This window comes from Thamnophis sirtalis, unplaced genomic scaffold, assembly GCF_051295495.1.
Source record: "Thamnophis sirtalis isolate CommonGarterSnake01/CBP01778 unplaced genomic scaffold, rThaSir2_p1.2 scaffold_1, whole genome shotgun sequence".
In the NCBI taxonomy this organism is placed as follows: domain Eukaryota; kingdom Metazoa; phylum Chordata; class Lepidosauria; order Squamata; family Natricidae; genus Thamnophis; species Thamnophis sirtalis.
In genome coordinates, this window is record NW_028261381.1 from 76238345 (window position 1) to 76253271 (window position 14927).

A 14927-nucleotide genomic window follows, 5' to 3' on the forward strand; every position below is an offset into this window, starting at 1 on the left:
TGTCTGTTGTAGAACATCTCTGCACTTTTCTTGGCAACAATCTGGAAAGGGTTTGTAATTGCCTTATTTGGGGGTTGCTTCTTTACTATTTCCCATATAGGGTATGTCAGGTTTTCTCCCCTGAATGGCAGCTCTGGGCCTCTGGGCTGGCCGGAGCTGACAAGGTATAGTCTTGGATGTATGCAAGCCAAGTATGTTTCATTTCTGAACTCAGAGAAGGACACTGGGTGGTGCCACATGGAATTTAAAAAGTGGCTTAGTGTGGCACATAATCAAACACTCCTTGGAAAGTCTAGTATGAGAACACTGAAAACAGGAGCTCATTTCAGTGAACCAGAGGTGGGTTCCTACCAGTTCGCACCTATTCGGTAGAACCGGTTTGTCAAATCTACCGAACCGGTTAGAAGAGGTTCCACCAGTGGACCCAGAAAGCAGGCCACACCTACAGAAGAGGTTCCAAAATTTTTTGAAACCCACCACTGGTCCTTGGATATGATTATTCTACACTAACATGCTCATATTTATAAAACTCAGTGCCTCTGTGAAAGGTAAGGATGACTACTGCATTTGTGGTGCAATGAGAACATTGCGTGTGTTAAAGTTGTTTTAACGCAAACCAAAGATGCCTTTTAAAAAACAAGTTTACATCATATTTTTATGCATGCCAGTGCTGTGTGTGAGGTAATTTAAGGTGGTTCTGACAAGTGTCGTCGGCATCTTCATATCCGGTCACATGGATGGCAAGCCACTCCCATCTGGTCACATGGGCGGCAAGCCACTCCAACAAAGGAGGCCACACCCACAGAGTAGGTTCGAACAATTTTTGAAACCCACCACTGCAGTGAGCCAAGGTCCCGTCTTTATCTGGATTATGTACAGGGCGGGGCATAACCTTTTCCTAGGGGGTCACAGCAAGATCGACAGCAGTTTACAACTTCCGCGACACCTCATTTTAAAGCCCATAAAAAACTGAATTGAATGAGCTATTAAATGTTAAATTTGCTTTAAGAATGGCTGGAAAATTCGATTCGGAAATGCAAATGCGACTCAGCAATTGTTAAAGAAAAACAATGTCGAATTTTGGGGCAATGACGTCTGGCCGGGAAATTCGCCAGATCTCAATCCGGCAGAGAACATTGGGGCCATAATTAAGGATTAAGGATGAAGTGGAAGCTCTGATGATTCAGGAGCAAGGTCAAAATCGATATTCGGTTGAAACTTTGAGAATGAATTTGGAAACTGTGTTGAAAAATCTGGAAAATCGAACGGAACTGTTTGAAGATTTGTTGTGTTCTTATCCACCTCGTTTGAATGCTGTTCGAAGGGCTAATGGTGGTCATACTGACTATTAAATCGTGTCAATAAACTCAGTTTTTGATGGGCTTTCGAATGGTGTATGAATTATTTGTGTTGTTATTACAAGTGTTGCTGTGACCCCCTAGGAAAAGGTTATGCCCCGCCCAGTAGTTGCCTTCCAGCCTCTCTTTTTAAAAATGCTGCTTGTTTGTGTTCTTTACTTTTAATTAGTTTCTCCTTATTGACTTGTATATCCACATATTTCATAATTGCGTAGTTTCTATTTTCTCCTGAGGAGAAACATATTCCTTTCTTACTGTTCTTTCTTTTCTTCTCTTTTCTTCCTCTTCTTCTTCTTTTCAATATATTCAAAAGAAATTTTGTGATCAAACTCATTCAATTATAGTAATTCAAATGATAATTTCTCTGAAAAGAAGAAGCCGCTAATTATTACCAACCCATAAGGAACAAAAATTGGCTAATTAAGACTTGGCTCAGGAACGCCCTGTTCATAACTGGAGAAAAGAAAGCAACATATTAAAGGGCCAGAAATGGAGGAAACAAGCCATTTCAAAACAAAAGATGGAAATTGGAAAAAAGCAACTGTGAAGAGTCAGTAGTACTTTTTTGCCACTCCTATTCGACAGGAGCTGAAATTGTATCTAAATTAGAAAAGATAAGTTGGAATTTAAATGCTGCATGATAATTGGTTGGTGAGACGTCCCAGTGAAGGAAAGCAATTTATTTTAAATATAAACGATCTATATAGCTTGAATAGCTTTTTAAATATATCAATATATGTTTCTTAAAAAACCATAAGAGCACTGCTGTGGCGCAGTGGTTAGAGTGCAGTACTGCAGGCTACATCTGCTGATCGATGGCTGTCTGCAGTTTGGCAGATCGAATCTCACTAGGTTGACTCATCCTTCCATCTTTCCGAGGTGGGTAAAATGAGGACCCAGATTGTTGAGGGCAATATGCTGACTCTGTAAACCGCTTAGAGAGGGCTGTAAAAGCACTTGGAAGCGGTATATAAGTCTAAGTGCTATTGCTATAAAGCGAGTAAATGAGAAGATCATTACCAATTATTGCAGAATTAACAGAGAAATGTTCTTCTATCTCCTTTCAAACTGTAAGGGGTGGGGGTGAAGCTTTTCAAAGATGATTCTATCGTGCTAGCAGGATTTGTTTCTGAATTGTCGTTTCATTTGGTCTAGATTCCCAGTCTCAGTCATAGTGTCATCTCCCAAACAAGCTTCCGGGCAGAGTACAAGTCCACAGGAGGCCCTGCTGTCTTCCAGAAGCCAGTGAAGTTCCAGGTAGACATTACATACACAGAAGGTGGGGAGGCCCAGAAAGAGAATGGGATCTACTCCGTCACTTTTACACTTTTATCAGGTAACTGATAAATAATTTTTTTAAAATTTATTTTAAATAAACTAGAAGAAATAAATAATTGTCTCAAACCTGCTGTCTGGGTTTGTGTGGAGAATGCAGATAGGAAGAAAGGACTACTTCAAATATGGCTAGTTGCTTCAACACGTTAATGCGAAAATGTTCAAATAGAATACTCTGAGTGTTCAAAATATGCAATAGGTTCCATTTCCTAGTGTATAATTATTATGGACACATGGAAATAAATAATTAGTATAGCTTGCGAAGCTTAATTTATCAATCATGTAGAATTTAGTGTTTCCCCAAAGAATCACATTGTTTGGCTTATGTAAAAAATAAGTAAAAAAGAGGAAAGCCGATGTTTTTTAATACTTGAAATAAGAAGGATTAATTGAAATGTCTTAGAACTCCATAAACCTTTGTATACACAGAGGTGTGCTTGACCAGTACTGACATTCAATAAAACTAATTTTACTGCCTTCTTAAAATTTCAGGAATTGGGTAGATTATCAAGCAGTTCACAGGCTTAATACATAGTTCAAGTGGCATTGAATATTCTTGGTAGACATAATCTCTGTTTGTTACTCACATTTTGAAACTATTCCCTTAAAAATATCATATTATTTTTCCCCTCCCAGTTCACTCAGTAATGAATCATATTGTATGTTTAGTTTCATGGCTAATAAATTGTGCTAGCTGTCATTACAACATCGTTTTTTCTTTAACTTATGGATTGGCTTATGTTGGTGACAAAAGCTATTCAAAATCCCTAAAATGAACCAACATCCTCTTTGTGGAAGACAGCTAAAAATGTGTAGGAACCTACAGACAAACCAACATGATTAAGAAAGGAAAATAGAAGCTTTAGTAAGATTAAACAATGTATAATTTTATTAGATCTATCATCAATTATTGCTATTAGCTTTTATATTGTTACCACCCAAGCAAGGTACAACACCTAGAGAACTGGTCATTTTTACTAATGAGATCAAAAAGAGAGAGAGAGAAAGAAAGATCTCAAAGAACAATGAGATGTCATATGAACAAAAGAAGTGAGATATGTGTCTATGGAGATTCTCAGTCATCCAGATCATGGTTGTCCCAAAGTTGCTTTTTCAAAAGGCAACTGGACTTTGTTTGTTTTTCTGTAAAGACATTTCACTCCTCATCCAAGAAGCTTCTTTAGTTCTGACTGTTAAAACTGAAGAAGCTTCTTGGATGAGAAGCGAAACATCTTCAAAGAAAAGCAAACAAAGTCCAGTTGCCTTTTGAAAAAGCACCTTTGGGAGAAGTGAGATACAAGAATTTTGGAAACAAGAATTAAAAAAGGAAAGAGGATAAATTTATTGAATAGAGAGGCAGGGGCTAGCATGGTAAGAAAGCTAAAGGTAGAAGAAATACTGTACTATCAAAGTACAGTACAGTATTTCTTCCACCTAGTAAATCATGTCTATAAAGTGGTGTGTTACCAATAATATCTTGGCAGGGATGTGCATTGATAATGCATTGATCAGAACAAGGAAGGAAGGAAGGAAGGAAGGAAGGAAGGAAGGAAGGAAGGAAGGAAGGAAGGAAGGAAGGAAGGAAGGAAGGAAGGAAGGAAGGAATCTGAATGTAAAAATTAAAGAAATAGGCTTTTTCCTACCTCTTCCCTGACACACAACCTTCTATGATAATATCTTACAGTGTAATGTCTCTTTTGATAGGTCCAAGCCGTCGCTTTAAGAGAGTAGTAGAAACCATTCAGGCACAATTGTTAAGCACACATGACCAGCCATCAGTGCAACAATTATCAGGTAAGTTGCTTCCAAAGCTTATCTTTGCTTCACCCAAGGGCATGAACCGGAAGCATCTTTCAACGTCACATTGCACCTGAAAACTAATTTCATTCAGACCAATCAATAAGACTCCACAGCACTTCCCTCCCATTTGCACTACCCCTGCCTGCCTTGCAACAATTCTCATTTCCTAAATTCATTCCTCCCCATGGCCCCGCCCTTCCCTGCCCCGCCCCGCCCTAAGAGCCATCTGTCCCTGTTTCACAGGAAGTGTCATCAGCTATTTATATCCTTCTAATGATCTGTCCAACATACAGACATGCTTTGAAACATCATACAAAATGACCTTATTCAATTATTTTTTAAAAACAAAATTAAGCAATAGTTTAATTTAGTTCCTGAAAAAATAGAATTTTGAAAGCAGATGGGAATACCTGGAAGCTTAAAGCAAGATTAATTCTTGGAAGGAACTAGCATTGAAGAATCAGGTGTGCCATTTTCTCTGCTCTCTAAACTTAAAATCATTGAGCAAAGACAGAAGGTGATTGTCTTTGCTCTCTTTGCTTTTTTTCTTAATGGGATGACACATTCCCTCAAAGCCTTACTAACAAAATTTGGTCCCTGCAATTTCTTCTAACCTCTCTAGCTTTCTTCAAATCCTGTTTTTCGCATTCCAAAAGTCACTTCCCTACCACCCCAAAAAAGGAAATTTTGTTATTCCCAAACAAAATGATCATAGGTGATATTTGTTAACAGGGAGGATATGGGGAATACATTGTGATTAAATAGATCCAAAATACAGTTAGGCCATCGATCTAAATGGAACATATATTTTTTTTTTCATTTTTCTATGCTTAGGGAAATAAGAGATTTGTCCATACATTAGTGACAAGCCTAACCTTTTCAGATAATTTATGTAAGCATTTGCAGGCAAATGTAATATGGAAATGAAAGGGGATAAACAGTATCTGAAACTGAGAGCTGGAATAGAAAAAGACTTACAAGATATTCAGATAATTGGAAGTTGTTTATATTGTATCCTTTTCTCCAGCTTCCTCAATCGATACATTAGGTTTTAAGCATAGATTTTTCCAGACATTCAGGTATAAAATGAGGTAGAATCTTCTATGTGCAAAATGTATGCCGTTTAACTATGGGCAAATAGTGTATGTATATGTACATACATATGCATATTTTGTATAGGTAGTTATTCATATTAGTAAAAGAGAAAGAAATGTCTAATGAATAACAGGAAAGGATAAGAACCCACTAAATGAACATTGCAGAATGATTGCTTATTGATTTTCTGTCCATTAACACTTTAGCCTGATCAGACTGTTCCTTATCACAAATTTTGGCCCTACTGCTAGACTGCATTATAATCTTAAAGTTTTGGCCAGTCACTGCAGAAAATGGACTTTCCATATGCAACTGATACCCAATAAAGTTAAGGAATAGCCGCCACACCATGTGACTTCACATTAAAATAAATGTCTGGCTGGTTAGAATTCTTGATAAGAAATGAGCAATTTGCATGTAGACACAATTTTAAGTTATAACAAAAGTGTAGGTATAATTGAATAAGAGCAGTAATCAAGAAAGGCATCACAAGAAGACAATTTCCGAGGAGTATAGCTTGCTATTTATATTGAAATGGGAGAGGATTAATAAAGAGTTAATCCCTTAATCAGTGCCACATGAGTGTTGACTAACCACTTGAAAGAATGCTACTCTCATTCCAACACCATATTCTTATTTAGGAAATAATAACCATCTTCAGTTTAGCAGGATGTTTTCCCAACCTAAGTAATTGATAACCAATTCATAGTCTATGAGGAACCATTATTTATGTAAAAAGATGCATTAGTTGTTATTACTTCATCTAAGTCTAGCCTCTTAAAGAGGTTTGGAGAACTTATTTTTTAACAAAATAGTGTTCCCAATTTTTCCAATCAGGTGAATGATTGGATATTCCAGGTGAGTGGTTGGATATTCTATATGAATGAACTATACTGTGGAAGGGAATAAGCTAACATAATGTATATCAACAGATATTCCCTCCTGCCTAGGTGATATACTTGTGAATATTGTCTCTAGTTGTAACACTGCCAGCAGGGACTTGTGACTTCATGGAGGTGATCCTTGGCTAATTCTCCCGACCCAGTTTATTAAACTGGCTCACCTGGGTTTCAGAACAGGACTGGTCTCTGTGGTTTCTCATTCTTTGCAAGTCCACATCTGTGTTGGTGGTCATCAGGTTTTTCTCTACATGCATCTCATCTCAGTGGTGTGTCTGTGTTTCACACCTTTGTATTCCATTTAAGTACTGTCTTCATTCTCATTTCTGCTTCTTGGGACTTACTTTGCTTATTACTTTTAACTCATCTGGATCAAGGCTTTAGGATAACTGGTGTGGTATCAGGGTTCAGTAGTTTCTCTGGAATTGGGGAAACCTAATGTCAATGTCAACCTAATGACAGCCATGGAAACTCACTGGGTGTCTTTGGTGAATCTACCTGATAGGATTGCTATGGTGAAGATAAAATGGATGGGAGGGAGCCCTGTGTAAGTTGCCTTGGGTGACTGAACAAAAGGCAGAATATAGAATTAACAATAAAATAAGCCTATAGAAATTAATTGCACAAATGATTTTATCATCATAAGAAGCTTGACCCATGGAACACAGTTTTTGCTCTCAGAAATCCTTAAAGCTTTGGACTGAAAAGGAACCTGCCTAACTTTATGCCATTTAGTAAAAAGTTACATTTGCAAAACAAATAATGTTTCAATTAGTATGAATTGTGACCTTGTCTCTCTACCAGCAGGCTTTATGAACATATTAACTTTCTATATGATTCTTTCATAAAGTAAATATTACTTTATGAAACATTACTTTAAATATTACTCAGTCTAATTCCCTCTGCTCTACCATGGTAGTTTCTAAACTTTTTGAGTGTTATTTCCAAGTACCAGCATTTAGAAATACAGGAAAGTTGACAATGAGTGTGTGATGACAGACAAGATGTACCTTCTTCTGGTCCTGTTAATTGGATTATTTCCTCTTCAAACTAGCATTAAAACCTCTTTTGCTCTTACAATAGTGCAAGCAAATAGAATTGAGAAACAGATTTATGATAACGGAAAATTGGTTTCTTCAGGTTGCTCATAACTAACTGTTTTTAAAAATACTTGGGTAATCTGAAGAGCTCTTTAGTAAATATAAATGTTCCCATAACAGGAATGTAAGAATTCAGACTTGGAAGCAACCAGATCAGAAAGTGAAATATTATTTCATGGGTCTTGGTTCTAAGCAGTCTCTAGAAATGAAGGATTTTCCCTGATGCATCAGTGGGGAAGTAGCCTCAATCTCCCCAGGTGCTATTCCTGTAGTATATCCAGGGTGTAATTAAACATGGGTTTTGTTTTCTAATACAAGATTCAAGAGTCAATAGGTACACTGGTACTCAGAAGTGTCACATTGAGGACACCAGAACTATTAGTTTTAAACTGGAGTGTTATTTTACATTAGAGTAACATATTGAAACAGATATAGATTCTAACATTTTTTTTTAAAAGTACAGATGACAATAGTTAGTACAGTCCTAGAAAGACCCTGGCTTATAAATGCCCTTGATTGCTTGTATAAAACATTGTATGAAACTGCATATTTGAGATATTTCAAAGAAATTAAGTGTCTGTAGCACATTGGGATTCTACTGAATAGTTTTCTTCCTCCATGGAGTTTAGACATAAAGGGAAAGGCTATATTCACAATATGTTTTACCACTTTAAGCTTAACACTATATTGTATCTCACTGCATGTGTAGACAGAGTTCACCTTTCATTTGATTACTGAAAAATTGAAAATTATCTATATTGAGCCGTGGTGGCGCAGTGATTAGAGTGCAGTACTGCAGGCTATTTCTGCTGACTGCTGGCTACCTGCAGTTTGGCAGATCAAATCTCACCAGGCTCAAGGTTGACTCAGCCTTCCATCCTTCCAAGGTGAGTAAAATGAGGACCCAGATTGTTGGGGGCAATATGCTGACTCTAAACCACTTAGAAAGGGCTGTAAAGCACTGTGAAGTGGTATATAAGTCTAAGTGCTGTTGCTATTGCTATATTGAATGAGTTTCCAGTTTTAGCATGTATCCTAGAGGTGGGTTCCTACCAGTTTGGACTGGTTCATTCGAACCGGTAGTGGTTTGCTGGCCTGGGTCACTGGAACCAGCACTCCTCCAAACCAGTTCTCCGGTTGAGCATTATTTCGATCCAAAATTCCATAGTAGAGCATTGCTTTCTGTAGGACTATATGCCATATATGAAGGCAACAGGCTTCTTCTGCTGTTCTCATCAACTGCCTTTCAGAGGATTGCCTTTGTTTCTCTTCTAACTAGACTGGACTGCATAAAAATGCATTGTTACAGCAACATTGTTTGCAAACTTCCCCAATTTTTTTTAAATAAAATCCTTTATTTCTGTTAAATTTTTGGCTTGTACAAATATATACTGTATATATCATAAAAAGTGTATTCTTTCTCAGCTGATTCTTAAAAGCCACACAGTATTTCTTCATATATAATTCTTTGGGATGCTATTTGCTTTATAGTCAGTCCAATTTCACTTCTTGCTCCAAGTTCATTTAATGCATAGTTTTCTTTTTGCTTTCTTGTTCTTCCCTTAAAAAAATAATAAGCTAATCTTTTTCAGAGGTATTGGGTTGAGTTGAGGCTATTCAGCTCCAAGAAGACTCTGATGTCATACAATAGTCCAATATTAAAAGTATATTAAAGACATACTAAAAGCCACATAATTGCCTGGACCAAAACTACACTTTCCAACATGCAATAAATCATTAGAGGTTCTAGAGCCACCTTAACCCTAGACCAGTGATGGTGAACCTTTTTCTTATGGTGTGCCACAATTGTTTGCATACTATTGTGCACGCACATGTGCCCACACTAATTCAATACTCTTCACCCATCTGCACATGCATGCGCGACCCAGGAACGAACTTCCGGTTTACCCGTTGGGCCTGTTTTTTGCCCTCTTCAGCCTCCGGAGGCTTTCCTGAAGCTTGGAGAGGGCAAAAATGACCTCCCCTGGCCCTCCAGAAGGCCGAAAATAAGCTGGTCAGTGTACGCATGTGCTCCAGAGTGGATGCCTGGTATGCCAGCAAATATGGTTTCGCTTGCCACCATCACAGCCCTTGACCATGCTAAATCAACCATTTCTGCTAGCATGCTTACAACCTATAAGGATGCAGAACGAGGATGCTAGAATGTATTTTCCCAGAGTCCCTCCAATAGTGAGATGGACGGCATATAAATTTAATACATAAATAAATATCCCTCACATAGCTTGGGCAGTGCTAATCCCTCTTGGGGGTTATTTCATGAGAAAAGATGAAATGTCAAGAATGTTGGGAATAAATTTGAATAATTTTTAACGCAGAGTCTCTCCCCTTCAGGTAAAATCTGAATCTTTGGAAAACAAGTGAAATTGATGGTGGGGCACTTAAATGAACAATCTTTTCAGGTTTTGGAAAATTCTCCATTCCTTCCTGCCCTCCCCTCAAAAAGTACCCCATCACTTCCAAATCAATGTACTTCTATGTAACTTTGCAAATAGTCACCTTGTTGGACCCAGGAATCCTGATTTCTCAGCAGCAGCACCTGCACTGTGAAACCAGCCCACTTTGAAATTCTGATAACTCCACTGCTGATATAGCTTTTTTTTAAATGAAGTTTATTATAATATAAAATAAAAATGGAAACAAAGATAATAAGAAAATAGGGAAATGAAAAGAAGGGGAAATGGGTGCAAGGTAAGGAGGGGGGAAAGCAGTTGACTTCCAACTTGTTTTTGGTGCAGTGGGATATACAACAGAGTTAAAACCTCAACTTTTTGCTATACATATTTATTAAGTACCGGCCATTTCTATAATAACAAATCATTGATGAAATTTTTATGAGGTATTGTTTAACTTCAAGCATCCCAGATTGCTGTTTGTAGCTATAGTTTTAAGCTCTGCAATGGGCAGCCATATAAATTATTTAAGTATATAAATAATTCTAAACTACTTATTGTGGCCAAGAAATACCAGATAATGACTTGCTGAGGCACTAGTAGCTACAGCAGAAATGGTACAAAACTCATATTATGGGGCCAGAAGCCAAAAAGGGCAAAATAATGACCAAATGGAACTTTGTATTAATTAAATAATTTAGAGTCTTTCTCAAAAGGATGTTTTTGCCAGAATTATGATGGAGCATGTTTTGTAAAATACCTAATGAAAAGACTTAATTTAATTTAACATCAAGCTTGAAAAAGAGGAAAATGGGGCAAAAAAGCACTAGATGGGAAGTAAAAGCAATATGTTCAATTGTACTTTCCAGCTTAAGCTAACACCCAAGTTGTAAGCAGGCGTAGACAGCAATATCTTTATTTGTGCTATCAAAAATCCTTAAGATGGCCCATTGTTTCTGTGGCCATCTTATGATTCAATTTGTGTCGAAATATAGTTGCATCCATACAACGTTCAGACCATTTTGCCATGGTTATGCTACTATTAAGGAAACCTTGACCCAATTCAAAATATCTAGTTCTTGCCCTCCATGTTGCTGCAAATGTAACAGTCCTTTATTTTTCTGCCATGTTCGTGAAAAGCACACGCCTGGAAGAACAGCTGTTTCATCCTTTGGACTGAGATTAGTTCCATCTCTCTTAATTATAGATGTGTTTACAGCAGTTCTGGCAGTAAGTTGCTGGCAGCACTAACTTAATCCAAAGAATAGTTCAATATATTTTTCCCTCCCTCTTTAGAACCACTTTGAACATTAAGACAGAAGTATTATTGTTTTCAGTAAAACACAATTATTTGGAAAACATAAAAATGTCTTATTATTTACAGTCCAGGCATTGGGTGAGAAATGGGACCACAGAATTTGACATGCAATATCTTGTTTTGCTTTTGGTTGTAGAATGTTCCGATCATCATGTTGGGTGCATTGATTTGATCTGCCTAAGTTTAAGTTCTCCATGTCTGAAGGACTTCCCTGCGTATACAGCCTAGTGAAATATTTTATTCCTTTTTTGTGTGTTTATGTTCTATATAATGAATGCAACAATTCATGTATGATTGGAAACACAATTCTGTGTTGTAAACATCAAAACACCTATTTAAAATCCTTCATTTATATCTCTGATGGTGAAGATATTTACAACATTAGTCTGAAATTAATCAAGATTCTGATCGCCAATGTTTGCAGGTTTATTGTAACACCAATATTAGACAGGAGAAATGTAACAGAGAAAAGGTTTGCTTTGTGCTTGAGTGTTGATTTCGAAATACTTTTATAGCGCTAATCAGAGAAGAAAAATCACAATCTGGGGCAGCTATGCCGTGCCCATATAATATGCTTTCTGCTCAAGGAAATAATTCTGTTATCTTCCTACCGTATACATAGAGCTCTGGAAATCATTTTTTTGATATTTTTCCCTTCCTCCTCTTTCCATCCTTGCGATCTAGACACCACTAACTGTATGGAGTTGATGACTGGGAGACTTTCTAAATGTGGTAAGAACTTCCCTTCCACTTTTTCTTCCTAGCCCTCACTGAACAATATGATGGCTCAACACCTCTTTTCCTATGAAGTATTTCATCTTTTAAACACTCTTTTATAAACAACCAGCTTGCTGCTTGCTTGCCTTTGGGATACGTAGCACTCTCCGTTTTCTCCCACAATGCGCACTTGTGCACAGACTTGCCTTGTTTCAAACAGCACAATATTTATGTATTTATGATTTCACTGTTTTGCAAATTCATATTCTTGCACCATCACTAGTTCCTCTCACCCGGGTGCCTAGTGGTGTGTATATATTTGCTTTCGAGCCTTTGCTTTGGCTTTAAATTCAAATAATCTTTTCTCTGCTTTGCACTCTGTGCCACATTTCTCGCTGCTGTTCCTCACAATTCTTTCTGAGAAGGAGACGATAAGGTTCTTGCTTAATTTCCCACTTTCAACCAGTGTGACAACCTCTGTTTTTCTCCCATTATAAATGAAACGAATCCTTGTTTTATTCAGTGAGATGATTAGTTTGGCACATGCAATAAATTTAATTCCAACCCAGCTCTCTGTTTTGCTTTGATGGGAGTTCAATGTAACAGTTTCAAGTAACAGGAAATGCTCAAGTTTCCATTGAGTGTTTTATCTGGTCTGGGTTGAGATTACACATTATCCTGTTCCTCTCAACTCTGTCAACTGCCAAGCATTTCTCTCTTTCTCTTATTCTTAAAAAAAAAAGGACAGAAAAGAAAACTTCTGAAGGAAGACTAATACCAGAGATCAGAGTTAAAATGGTATGCCCCTGCTGCATTTCAGCAGCTAAGAATTACCACTTCACAGTACCTGAATTGCATTTGCCAGTTTGTGTTGTTTAAGTTGCAAGACTTGCCATGCTGATAAGTGAGCAGGAGAAAAAGGAACCTTACTTCAAGACTGAAGATGCTTAGGATAAATATTTAACTCAGTACAGGAATGTTTTGATGGAACGGTTGAAATATGGATATAGAATAAAAGCACCTATTGACTCTTTAGATTCCTTGATTAATGCACTTAGGGAATTATACATCAGAGTGGCTGAAGCTGCTTTGAAACTTATAGACCAAATGTCAAATCTGGACAGATCGAATCTGGCCTAGGCAAACCACTCCTTTTTTATTATTTTCTAATAGCTCAACCAGAGAGGGGTCTTTCAATTGTCTAGGGGAAATTGCTTTGATTTATTATTGCAGTCATCAGAATGCATCATCTCCAATGTCTTTCTGGAGAGTCATTTAAATGCTAGGAAGGTCTTTAACCTCTTCATAGAAACATCAGATCTTCTCTCACCCCTAAGCTCCAGTTACCAGAAGCAAGATGCTGGAACAATCCCCAAACTTACCATGTTCATTCAGGTTAATTACAGTGCACATCAGTATAAGCATATTCTGTTCCATCTGGAGTCTTATGTTATCTGAAGCTTGTCTAATGCCATTTTTGTCAGTAGCACGGGATAATATAATGGCACATGAAAAACAGAATTTTAAAGGCAGTAGATAAGAAGAAATTCTTGAGCATATGTATAATACCTATGGGTAAAAATATCCAGATGTTATCGAGGCATTCTAGTATAATTACAGGTTTGCCTTTGTACCATTTGAAATTACTTGCTCTTTTGATCAATATAGAATGTCTTCTTTATCTGCTATGTTATTTTATAAGAAACTTGCAAAGTGATTTGCCCACAATTCTAAAGAAAAGTTAATAATTATCAGTCTGTTGCTACAGTTAGAAAGTAGCAATGGCAACTCTAGCTGTCAGGACACTGATATACAAAACAGTAGTATGTTCTAAGCAAAGTGAACAAGCATGCATATTTTCTACTATTTAGGAATAATAATTCCTAAACAATTATATAAAATGCATATAGCTAACACAATCTTTAATAAGCATATGAATCAGCTATTTAACTGTTCTTCATTCTTCCCTAAGAGTGACTCTGGATCTGAGATGAAGCCAGACAGACTTTTCAAATTTGCTATGTAACTCTAAAATCCTACTTGGCAAGTTGTTAACAAAATTATGGGGATTTTGCCAATTAAAGACTGTGCAGTGTAGTACTATAAGTCCCAGGAGACATTGCCGGAGACAGAAGGGAAAGGGGAATGGAATGTAGAAGGAGACAAGATTGAGACACTATTGAGAGGATTATATCTAAGTTTGTTATATAGAAAAGAAACCTAAATCACATCTTACTCTGGAATCTTTCTTTAGAATCCCCTAAGAAATAATACAATGATCAGTGATGAACATTGGAATTTGCATAAGCATAGTTCACACTAGTCTTGTTGCTCTCCAACTTCTGAATTTCAATGCAATGGATAAAGGTATTTACATGTTATGGATTTCCTATCAAACTGGGCAAATAAGATGGCTATTTGAAGGGTTAAACTGTTGGAAACTGCAGTTCAACTTTCATTTTTCAAATTTATCAGGAAAAAAGGCAGCTTATTTCTGAAGAGGTTTAGGATAACTATTGAACTCAGCACAGGAATGTTTTGATGGAACAGTTGAAATTTGGATGTAGAATAAAAACACCTATTGACTCTTTAGATGCCTAGATTAAAGCACTTAGGAAATTAGCTAAAACATGAGTGAGGACATTTAAAAACAGATAACACTGCAGATCAAATAGTGAAAAATGCATTTACCAATAATTGTGAGTATCTTAATAATAAAAAATAAAGCTACGACTGGATAAAGCATTACCATGATCAAATCACAAAAGCACTTAACAAAAAAGTCACTTACATGAATAGCATCTCTATAAATACTTTGATTAATTGCCAAATGATAAAAAGCCAGCAAGATGTAGCTAAAATGGGACCGGGAATATAGTATCAGAAATTCTTTG

The 14927-nt window shown here is 36.9% G+C and overlaps 1 protein-coding gene across 13 annotated transcripts in view; it reads left to right on the top strand.

The window, feature by feature from the left end:
* The window catches only part of BRSK2 (BR serine/threonine kinase 2), a 454430-nt gene that overhangs the window by 418614 nt on the left and 20889 nt on the right, over window positions 1-14927 (top strand). For 7 of the 13 annotated variants that reach the window (XM_087716476.1, XM_087716484.1, XM_087716509.1 and 4 more), the window contains 2 exons: window positions 2514-2694; window positions 4398-4487. In XM_087716476.1, coding sequence (XP_087572602.1) covers window positions 2514-2694; window positions 4398-4487 — 271 coding nt within the window. Of the gene's footprint in view, window positions 1-2513; window positions 2695-4397; window positions 4488-12000; window positions 12049-14927 lie in introns of all 13 variants that reach the window. The other 6 variants (XM_087716534.1, XM_087716471.1, XM_087716542.1 and 3 more) reach the window with 1 other exon arrangement.